The sequence below is a fragment of the Euprymna scolopes genome, chromosome 1, assembly GCF_053919585.1.
Source record: "Euprymna scolopes isolate OS-2025 chromosome 1, ASM5391958v1, whole genome shotgun sequence".
Classification (NCBI taxonomy): Eukaryota; Metazoa; Mollusca; class Cephalopoda; order Sepiida; family Sepiolidae; genus Euprymna; species Euprymna scolopes.
Window position 1 is genome coordinate 92,078,075 of NC_136482.1, and position 12,498 is coordinate 92,090,572.

Here is a 12,498-nt window from a genome sequence, read left to right on the forward strand (position 1 = left end):
CTGTTCATAACTTTATGTATATATTAAAAGTGTGCATATGTACAGTAATGCTTTTCTATATAATAGGCTTCCTTAATTCGCACGGAAAAAAGTTGGTAGAGACTGCAGAGGTCAAATGTTTGTAACTTTGACTCCAATGTTAACTCCTTAACATTTATTGTTTTGGGCTCAAATTGAATTAAAAAGTTTGAACCATGTCTATGTAACCTACATATAAAATTTCAAGTGTTTAGAACGAAATATAGCAGAGGAGTTTGGTAGAGTTTTCAAAGGTCAAATCGTTGAACTTTGAGCCCCTAACAGCCAAATTTCTGGCCGAAAACCGATTAAAAAGGTTTTCCCAAATCTCAATACCCCTTATATCAAGTCTATAGTCTGTAAACCGAAAATTGACAGATTAGCTTGTTAGGGAAATGTACACACACACAGAGGCAATTTCACTTGTGTGTATATATATATATATATATATATATATATATATATATATATATATATATATATACGCTAGAAAGGCTACCGTATATTGCCCGAGGCTATAAAACAAAATAGAAGAGATAAAAAGGCGTGTTTAACGTCTCTAAATTAAGACAACGATGATCTCTCTCTCTCTCTCTCTCCTTTCCCGTTTTTTTCCACATTCTGCTTCACTAAATAAACCCTCTCATCCAACGCATTCCTTTCTTGTTTTAATGTATTGAAAATATAATAATGCAAGCCCTTTTCATATGTTTTTCATAGATATAACAATAGATAATATTGGAATGACTGAAAAACGAACCCCCACCTCATATAAAATCGAGCTCTATTTACTTGCTTCCTCAGAGACACAAGATCGGGTTTTAATGTAGGCAAAATCTAGCTCTCGAAAAAGCAGCACCAATTTAAAAGTGCCTCAGTCAGTGGACGAGGACAGAAAAATATACTGCAGGATCAGAACAGATACTACAGTTTGCTCCTAGCCTGTCAACTCAGTTCATTTCTTTGGAATCGTTTAACCTGTACAATTTGGGTAATATTTTTTTTAACGACTTTAAAGTTATATGGTATCGGTTCAAAAGATTTTTTTTTACAATATTTTCCACATTTTAGTACTTGTAAAAAAACGACACAAAAGATTATTGATTTTTAGCAAGAACAAAACACATTGAATACATGTTTTAGTTCCTTACTCGGAAACTAAATTCATTTCATCAGTGTAAATTTTCCAATTTTCAATCTGATACATTAAAATGTTCAGTTCTAAGAAAGGAATTTGTTTATGATAAAAGTCACGTTTTCTTTTGAATCATCCAATGTCTTCCCGCTGTGAGACGTGTTTTGAACAAACTTATCTGGAGAATTTATGGCATATCAAAAGATTCTTCAATCAATGTGTCAGATATGAATATGACTGTTCTCTCATCTCCAACGGTGCATTCTTAACATAAAAGATCTTACGTGAAAGTACCTTCCTTTTTTTCTAAACAACAGGGGAAAGAATAGAAACAGATGACCTTCAAACGTTTTGTAAAAAGAAAACAATTTGCATAACATCACTCTTGTTTAAAAATGTCATCGAAACGCCATTTTTGTTAAATTTAAACTAACTATACCTCAATCTAAAAATGAAATAAGGATATTTAAAAGATTTGTATATAGTCTGTGATGAGTTAAAAAGTAAAATAACTTTTCTTTTAATAAGAAATGGAGATTTCTTTCAACTGTGACCCAACTACCTGGTGTGGTCGAATTTTACATTAATAACGGTTAAAATACAGCTGAGTTAGAGTTTTTATGTTAACAATCCCGGACAATTCCCGATTGTCTTGCTGACTCCATTTGTTTGGTTGATGACTCAAACCAAAATAAGGAAAAATAACTTCAACTGAACGGATTTGGGAATTGATAATATTTAACAATTATATTGTTTTGTGAAGGAAACCATTGCTTTAGGGAGAATGATAGTACAGTTATTTTGTCTTAACTTGGGAAACAGCATTGACTCGAAGGTCAATCCCAAAGGTTTGCTCAATTATTTAATTAATATGCACAGGTGATTTGACCAAATTGGCCAATCCGGGTGAATTCAATTTTGTTAATACAGGGGCTGATTGGTTGATTTCAGGCATCGTCAGCACTTTCCCCACTGCCTAACTATAAGAAGGTATGAGAGAGTGAATTTTGGCAGTTGAGTTGAGCATGAATGATCCCCTCCACCCACGCCTTCGCTGCACCCCCCCCCCATTCTCACTAACCACAGCGACGAAAATCTCGCAACGGAGAAAGAGAAGGAAGAAAGAGAAAAGAAGCGATTGTGTGTTGCAGATAGTTCGTTCAGAAAAAAAAATCTGTTACACGCGACTGTAAATATTTGCGTTGTTAAAAACAAGAAAATGAATATATTTTTCTTTTCATTTAATTCTACTGTATGATAGCAAAATATTGTCGTCATGAGTTTTAATTGAATAACGTGCTCGGTGTTGCCCGGGTGTTTGAGATGTGTGTTGAGTAAAAAAAAAAAAAAAGTAGTAGTAGTAGTAGGTAGGCTCAAACCCGTGACGCGAAGGCGGAAAAGAAAGTGAAAAAAAAACCCAACATATTATCCCTACTCCGTGACGCGACCGGAAGTTAGGAACGTTGAAATTAGTAAACTCATTCCAACCGAGATGATAACTTGCAAAAATGGTGACGCAAAAGAACGACCCTCCTCGTAGAAAACTGACAAGTTGAGGGTGTAGAAATTAATGTTTTTAGCCAATTTTTCGATATTTGTCGTCCGAAGAGTCGGGCGTCAAAACGATACCGATCTCGTGAAAATCTATCGTCTCTGTTGAAAGTTTTAGGCAGACATATACAACCATACATCCATTTACACAGACAGGTGAGATTTATATTCTAGATTAATCCTTGTAAAAACAAGAACTGACGACTGGAATTTTATTTTGTTCATTGACTCAAGAAGACGGTTTCGTCGTTTGGTAGTTGAGTTAATTCCTTTCAGGAAGCATCAAGCAACAGGAGCACCTACCCTAACGCCATATACATCCTCGGTCCGCGTCATACCTGTCTCCTCGGAGATTTTGAGTGTTTCCTTTGTTTTTATTTCATTTCTCCATTTTTTTTTCTTCTTATTTTGTCTTGCGGACCACTTGTGAAGAGAGGAAGAACTGGAATCACGTTTAGGTGATCAAGGTCATGCTAATGAACTTTCTTTGGTGTTCCGAAAATTTAACCACCTAGAACTACACTTACGTACTGGTGAATACTCTTTGGGGTCTTCGTCGGGTTATGTTTGCTGTCGTTTGACTTTTGGAACTTCATAACCGTCTTCATCGGAGTACACAACTCCTGTTTCTCACTATTCTGAACCTCCAACTCCTGCTTCTGACTATTCAAGGAGATAGAAAAAAATCTTGACAAAGATATTATTTTTTATGAATAATATATAATCCTGTGTCATGTCATGCATGCACAAAAGAGCTCTCTGTAAAATATTACAAATGTCCAAAACAGATAAACATAAAAATGGACCTTTCTCGTTACGGTCTTAATTTCTAAGGTGAAGAAAATTAGATAAGCCAAAATGAAATTGCTCCAGTTAAAAAAGTTCAAAAATATTTTTCTTTTAGCTAAGAAAGATCTGAGTATATATAAAATCCGTCCAGTAATACCATACAAGTTCAGTTTTGTAAGACGATATAAATGCCAGACGTATCAATGTTCTTAGAGATATCTAATGCTATCATTCAAGTTTCACCTGCCTTATCTAGCATGTTCAGAGATAAGTTTCGGATATCTATAGTACAACGGAATTGCCTCAATCCATATTGTTGGTGAGAGAAAAATTTTGCATATTCAAGCTGATGAACTGTCGCTAGAGTGATTAATGTTTCAAAGATTTTAGGAAAAAGTTGAATGAGGTTTATGGGTCAGAGATAAAAGATATGTACCATATCTTTTGAGTCTTTCATATTATTTGACTCAGGATTGAACCGGGAGATCGAGGTTCAATCCTGGGTCAAATAATATTAATCTCCCGGTCCATTAGTGAACACAGATCATAATGCAAGATGAGCAAAAATATAATCAGTTTTCTTTCTGGGGTCACTTTCTCTGTCCTCTTTTGGTTTCGCTTTAATTTGGACACACGCTAACAAAACAAACCTTAAGAACATTATAAAAAGATTAGTAATTATTTCAGCGTACACAGTATTCAGCACATGTATATATGCAGATCAGCTCTAAAGATACATTTTGTCTTATCTAATATGGTTAACATCATATAAATTTGTTAGCTATGTTTTTGTAAGTGAAAGTTTCACTGTCGAAATGCAAGGCATTTCCTTTTATGACGAAATACACATCGAATGAAATACACCAAACACTTTTATTTGATTACTTGCTACTCCTGAGTTATTGATATGAATATTCATATTCAGAGGATTGAAAGTAATGGAAAGAATTGATAAAATTTGACCACTTATGTGGACCGTTTTAGGACAAGTGTTTATTAATATTTGATATGAACTTGATTATGTAGCGAAATAATCGTATGGCAACGTTATCTACAAATAGAAAGTTCTCTGAAAGAAACTATTCTATCGTACTTCCATTTCATGTTAGGCAGGAAGGAAGAAAAAGGTCTTTACAATGGTGGGAAAGTTTTACAAGAAGGAATCAAACAATGAAACTGAGTACATCGCTACATCTTACTTTATTTCTCACGTTTTTGATTAACCTGATTTTCTGGAGGAATTGCAATCAAATGTGATCAACTATGAAAACATAAATGAAAGTAGATATTTTAAGAGAAAAATGAATAATTTGAAAAGCATTGCATAATTCAGTTCAAATCACAGTGTTAGGGTCACAGAGTGAAATTATTATTCTTCAACATTTAAGAATGTAAAAACATGAAGCTACAGTAAAAAGGTGTTAATAAAATTCCAGAACACTAACAATAAAAAAAACAAAACACTTCCAAAATTCTTTACAAAAAAGGAAAAATCCATAATGTTTGATCATTGAAAAGATTGGAGCATTTAAATAGATTTGGAATAATATTCCGTTTTCCCAACTGGTCAAATTAAACACGAAATGAATTTATATTCTGATCTGGTCTGTTGATTCAAAATAGTTTATATTATCGAATTAAAAGTTCCAACTAAAAGTAGATCGATAAAAAAAATTGGAAAAGATGAGGATTTAAGAGAACAGTAGACGTAGAATGGATAGGAAGTTGGTATATTCTCTGTGAATGGAAATCTTTGACGGTTCAACCTTTAATTGATCAAATCAGATTGTCTTCAGTAAAAAAGAGGGAATATATGTGGTTAAAAGAAAATTCAGTTTTTAACCTTTAAGTTTTTCGGTGACTTATCTGACAAAACTCCACTTTAGTAATGCATGAATGTGAATTCTCTAGATTTGTAGTGGAATTACCCAGAAAAGGCGGATTTCCACTCAAAACTTTAGAGCCTCTCATTGATCTTGTAATGCAGCAGCAGCGGCTTAACATTTCTGACACAGAGATTTAAAGTCTGCATATTTGTTTTTGACGCCTGTCTCCTATAAGAAATGGTCGCCATGTTTGAAGTATCAATCGATCACTAAAATGTCCAGTAAATATGATGCAGGAGATTCTATAGTTCATCTACAACGTGCTATGTTTGGTTGAAGGTTGCTTTACTACAGAATTGGCCCTTATGAGAAATAAGCTTTGCAGTTTCTAATCAATGTACATAAATGTACAGTAGAACCCCGGGATACGGTGGCCCTAGGATACATTTTTTCAGGTTACGATGTGAAATACCATGTTTTTTCCGGCCCCTGGTTATGGTATTTACCCCCACTTTACGGTGTTATTTATAAGGTTATTTGATTACATACATGTGTATTATATGCCGTATCCCGGGGTTCTACTATACTGGCATTTTCTGCAGTTGCCATTTTGCCATGATTCAGCCATTTTCAAGTTATTGCGCAGGCACCTGAGAAATCTTCACTAAAAAAAAAGCAGTCTCCAAACAAATAATAAAAACAATGTTTTATTCAAAACTCAAACATGCATCCATAGTAAAGACACTTTCTATCTAAATTCTAACTTAACAGAATCAAGTCTAGCCAAATAATAATCAGAAATGGTAAATTATTCTTTTTATTTAACTTAAAAAAGCATTCTTAGTATCACCTAATTTTTATGGATCTGCTGTGTTCATAAATTCTTTTCTTGTGGGGGACACCGACATAATTAAATTACCGATATTTTACATTTGATTTTCAATCTCAGAATTATCAACAATAGTTAATTTCTGAAGACACAAATCACTGTTATATGATGTATGCATTAAAAAAAACAATAAAAATAACCTGCTCATTCAAATAAAAGTACTACCAGAGATGTTTTAATATTACTGGTTATGCAAAACAAATTTGCATAACCTGATATTTTTCAATTTCGATATCCCGGATGTTTGAAATAGACGTTATGAATCAGCATTAGTATCTGTTATCACTGGTTCAGCGTATGAATCGTCTGGTTTCCTTCACCCCTATGAACAGCGGAAAACAGACATGGGATCATTTATCTTCATATTCGGTGTAATTTTATAACCACAATGACTGAAATTGTTTATAATCTTCATTATTTAATCTTCTAATATTTCTAATTTATTCATTTTTGGTGGCTTTAAATCCGTTTTTACTGTGTTTGCATTTTCATTGTTGGTAAGCCAGAAGTATGTTTTCCATCATAATGAAATTATTTGTTCATTAGTTAAAGAAAACTCTTTTGTTAGTGTATGAATCTTAAATGCTGAATAATATGAAACGATTAGGTTATCTTGTATCTTCTTGTAATTTTCCCCCTCTGGACCAAAATACCGTAGGTTTACATTAACAGCTATTAGCCATTATCTATAGAATTCCATTAGAGACACGTTATTCCGTAATATTAAAATATTACATTTATTCCTTGGAGCGCCATTTTCATCATCGGCATAACCTACAGAGGAAGTAGCTCAAATTTTACCGATAAGACTTATTACGACCCCATTCTACAGCACGTGAATCTATACTTTTTTTTTTTACTTTCCTGGGTCTACTCCGTCATTAACAGACTAGAAAATTAATACATATCGCCTAATGTTAACGCTTTACCCCTACACAAATAATGATTTCTCCCTCTTCTCATATCTCAAAATCTCATTGGTTGAGATCTACATATTCTAACATTCCGGAATGAAAGAAACATCATTCAAAAAGGAACACTCTAGAGATTACCACAAACATTGCTTCCCAGAATCATTACATATTATACCCCGATTACAAACTTCGGAATCTCGAAAAAATGATTCGCACTTCATTTAAACTATTACCAGTACTATTTTCGATAATATCTTACTAACATCACTAGGAATCAAATTACTTGGTTTATTGATTACCAAACAGAAATTGGAGGTTCATATCCTCTTTGCTGTTTACAGTGACAAATTATTATTTATGTCTTATTTCAGTAATAAAGTTACAGTGACGCATCATTATTAATTATATTTTATTTTAGTAATAAAGATGACAGGACAGTAATTCGTTCTTACGAAACGGTTATTACGGACGCTTTAGAAAAACATTTCGTCTCATTTTGTTTTCGTGTTGCCGATTCCATTTTTTAGTTTACAAGTTCATTTACATTATAAATGCTTCGCTAACTTTAAATGGCTAAAATTAAATCACGCTATTATTTCACATGTGGTTAACTTTGCTTACTTTACTTTAGTATTAAGGATACGGCAATAGTATTTCGTTTTTATTAGACTATTACGAAGAGACGCACACGTTATTTAACAAATAAAAAAAGGGTTAAATATGAAGATTCTTTCCATCTTCGACCAATCCTTTAAAATGTGAAGTTCGGTAAATTTGTTAACTTAAGTGGAACGGCTCATCAGAAACTTGTTCACGTTGGACTTGAAGACAACAATATTATAGACAGCTGGAAAGCAGGAAACCGGAAGACAATTCCACAGGCGTGCAGTTCTAAGAAAGAAGCTTTGATCATGGAATCTATGTTTACTACTGGATCGATAGAAGGATCCCACCATTTCTCCAGCGGCCTTGGCAACAGATTTGATGTACGTATTCTATTTAAGATCAGGAAAAAGGTCAAGCCCAGAAGCCTGTCAAAACTTGAGGCCTCCCCAAGATGAGAGGCATTCATTTTAATTGATGCCAGATGGGGATCAGAGCATTGATGATGTAAAGATAGAAGCTTGGTTTTAGATGCATTAAAAGTAACCAGCCACTCCTTTCCCCATTGTACAACGTGATCAAGATCAGAGGAGAGAGAATCGGAGAGAACTTGGTCGTTTACTGTCTTAGATGTGCTACCATAGATGCTAGTGTCGTCAGCAAAAATGTCTACGAATGATGTAAGGATGTGATTTGGAAGATCATTAATGTAGATCAGGAAGAGAGTTGGGCCCAGGATGGACCCCTGAGGGACTCCAGCATTAATACTGTGAGCTTCTGATTTTTGCCCATCAACTACTACTCTTATAAACCTAGTTATTTTCAAAAAAAGTAGGGGATCACTTGTATATAATAATTTAAGGTACAATGAGCACCCACTTTATAGCCACCTTATGTATGGAGGGAGGGGGTCAGCGTACAATGAACATAATTTCATGTAAACTGCGCACCACCCTTTTTTTGAAGAGTGTGGGGGGGGGGCTAGCAGGCATTAATAATCAATTTGACGTGTACCAACCCCAAACAAAAAAGTGGGGGCTCATTTTAAGTTTGTGTTCAGTGTACGGTGACCCCCACAGAAAAAAAAATATGTGGCCATAAAGTGGTTGCTCATTTTGTGTTATATTATTATACAAAAGTGATCCCTCACGTTTTAGAAACTAACATTTATTTAGATCTTGTAATCTATCTGTATGCCGGATTTCTTTTTTGTTACTTTCGTTTTCAGCACCACAGAAAACCTTTATAAGTGTTAATTTTAAAGGATTTTCCGAGGGTGGAAAGAATCTTCATATTTACCAAAAAAATAAATGTGTATCATTTTATAATTTATAATTAAAAGCGTTGAACATTACAAAGTACAATTTTGGGTAATTATTTTTGCATTGTCTTTTGTAAATAGTTTTCCACCTTGGGGAGGAGAGAGTCTTTTGTAAATAGTTTTCCACCTTACGATTGAATAAAAAAAAAAAGCTGTTAATTCTAACACGACTTTGATCAAGCAAACTGCAGAAATGCTCATTTTTCTCTGTTGATGTTTAGTCCACCTGACCATATATGTAAAAAATAAGCTCTGTTTTTACCCATTTGATAGGTGATCTAGTTTGTCTAGAAAAATTAGTTAGAATATGCAAAAAAAAAATTAGTTAAACCACAGGGCTGATCGTAGGATAAAGTCTGTTCTGAAACTTCCAAATCAGTCAGCTAAGATGCAAGCCAGATAGACACATGTGGGCTATAATTTAGATTCATAGAAATGGGGTAGCTCGCACAGAAAATTTAGATATTTTAAGAATAGTTATTAAATATCAATTAATGAATATCTCTCAGATTTCAGATTCTTTGGAGTATTTTATAGGATATTTTGTGTATTTAAATTATAATGTTGCAGATTTGCAATGAATTTCATCCATAGTCACTAATTAAGCAAAGTTCCCTAAATTTGTTCTTAAGCCCCCTTAAGCTTAAATTTGAGACATGTTTTAGAATTCACAATCATGTAAGGGGTACTAGACATCAAGTTCATGATCATAATATTTTGGTTTTAATTCTTATAAAGAGACATAAAAGTGGTGCAATGGTGTTTGCGTAATTAATTTTACTGGTTTATATGTATTGATCTAATATCTGTTCAGAATGTTCTATATTTAAAGACAAAATATAGTTTAACTATTTAACTTTATAAGTGTCAATGAACACCAAAACTGAGCGTTAAGTATTGATTGCTAATTAGATTCTGTTTGGAAAATGAAAAAGAAAGTTTCGACTTTATCAATCCTTACGTTTACTTGAATGTTTTTCTTTTGACACTAAGAATGTCATTATCATTACACAATTTGTGAGAACTTTGCATCAAGTTACATTTTCCTCGATATGAAGGCAGCTCTTCAAATGTGTCTCAATAAATTTATGCTGTCGTTAGATCTGTCAGATACGTCATAACTGTTATCAATATCTTTGATAAAAGCTGCTATTTATGAAATGAATGAATGAACACGTGCACGATAAACACACGCACGTGCGTGTGTGTGTGTGTGTGTGTGTGTGTTTCGAGACTAAAATGTGCAAACAGTTTTAAATTTTAAAAAAGGGGAGGGGTACTGTCCAGAGCGTTTTCGACTACTATCTCGTCAGGAGAAAATCGTTATTTAATAAAAAAAAAAGATATAATGAACGAGAAAGAGCAGAAAGAGAGAACTTACGAGGAGCGTTTCAAAAGTAATGCCTCTAGTTTTTTTTTTTTTTATTTCGCCCGAATGGATTGCATTATTATAATGACTGAACTGATACATTTACCACCTGAAAGTTTCATCTTTGTTGCAGATATTGACAAGCAACCCCTGTCATGAACGTGCGTCAGAAGCGGAGATGCGCCATTGAATTCCTGGCAAAAGTGCATTGAGAATACTATGTAGAAAAATAAATTCCGGAGCACAAAAGGTCGCTCGTAGTTATGGTACCACTTCCCTCTTTACAGCTCTTCAATTTTTTTCAGTTAAAAAAATAGGAAGCTTTACTTTTGTAACGGCCCTCATGAATTGCTAATATGAGAGAGGAAGGAACTAAACGTTCTTAAAATTTACTTTTGATGGCCAACATGGATGGTTACATGTGATATTGCACTTAATAGTGTTGACTTCTTTGAAAATAAGTGAGATTTAGCCAGGCCATGAGTAATCATTCGAGAATACCAAGAATTTTATGTGGGAGACCTCCCTGCAAAACAAATATGTCTGTCTTTAACAAGTAATTCAGTATCTGCTAATCCTAAGTACAGCGGAAAAATTCTGTTCTTGATCATGGGAGGATATCTGGAGAGAGTTGCAGGCCTATCCTTATGTTGGCTATTATGTTTATGATATCACTTTGGCCTTCATCAGATAACTAGGAGTATTAATGTCGTCTTGGAAATATTTTAGGTCACCTCTATTTTACTCATTCTTCCTGGCACATTCAGTGTCCAGTAGTTTTGGTACCTATCCTGTATGTGAGTAACACACATAATATATTTTTACACTGTTTTTCATCTATTTTCAGGTGTAAACCAGACTCTGATCTGGGGTTGAACATTGCACACCAGACATTTATCCCAATCTGACCAATCCCAATGGAACTATCAATCAAGAAGGTTTCAAATTGCTTCAATAATATCAATCAATTGATTTCATCGTCTTTATATAATGTTATTTTGATTGAATTTTAAAATATTGAATTGTAAATGTTAAAACGCATTTATTCCATTTAACACTTATTAAACAAAACACGTACATGTGAAATGTTATTTGGGCTGATGCCATATTGTTTGGAAATAAAGAATATTTTTTAATGTGTTTTGTTCATTTGATATGTTCATTTAAACAAGTATTTCTAGCCGACATATTAAAGGAGCAAACAGATCAACAGAATAGTATAATTATAAAACTCAAAATGGAAAAATGTATTAATTATAAAAGCTTTTAAAAATTTATCTTTTAATTTAAGCATTATAAATAATTCCAGAAGTAACAAGTAGTGGAAAATCTATAGTTTCATTAAATGTTGGAATGTGTTGACAACAATTATGCAAGTTGGATTTCTTTAAGATGAAACCACCAGGCAGCTATCGTTGCCCGGTCGTGAAATATACTTCCTGAATGAAGCCAATACATATTAGCTAATATATTATATCCGAGTTGCGATTTAAAAAAAAAAAAAAAAAAAAAAAAACACGGCTTTGGTGCCGTCAGCTAAAATCGAAACCAAAATATTTAGGACTCCAGCCTTAATTGTTACCGTTTGAGCTATCGTTAGATGAATAAAAAAACTTACAATTTAGTCAACTTACATCTGCCAAGTTCCAGTTTTAACCCCTTTAGTCGTTACTTTTACTGGCTAAAAACCAAATCACATTTGTCGCACAGGCTCAAATTCCCTATATATCAAGTTTCACGTGTGTAAACCAACAATTGACAGAGTAGTTTGGTAAAGACCATTTCTCAAACAAATAAGATCACTTTTATAATATATACATATTATCCCTGCTCCAATTTAAATAAATCATTAATTTTGTGCCAAAGATATATATATCTGTATAATAGAAAAATAAGCTTAATCTTCCCGATAAAGGAAAAAGTTCCTTTCCTCACTACTAGTAATATTAGTAGTATGTTGATAATATATATATATGCTGAAGCATGTTATAAAAGTAAGGCAAAATTGATTAAATGCCCATGGATACCATAAGGATTACTGTCACTATTAATAATAATCTAAATTGTTTTGTATTTTTTACAG

At 33.4% G+C, this 12,498-nt stretch overlaps 1 protein-coding gene across 9 annotated transcripts in view; it reads left to right on the top strand.

Annotated features, from left to right (window-relative positions):
- Window positions 1-11,553, top strand: part of LOC145245888 (uncharacterized protein C20orf96-like) — a 2,261,276-nt gene extending 2,249,723 nt beyond the window's left edge. For all 9 annotated transcript variants that reach the window (XM_080107943.1, XM_080107887.1, XM_080108064.1 and 6 more), the window contains one exon: window positions 11,263-11,553. In XM_080107943.1, the coding sequence (XP_079964069.1) occupies window positions 11,263-11,323 (61 nt within the window). In that variant the 3' untranslated portion in view covers window positions 11,324-11,553. The remainder of the gene's footprint in view (window positions 1-11,262) is intronic.
- The last annotated feature ends 945 nt before the right edge of the window (window positions 11,554-12,498 follow it).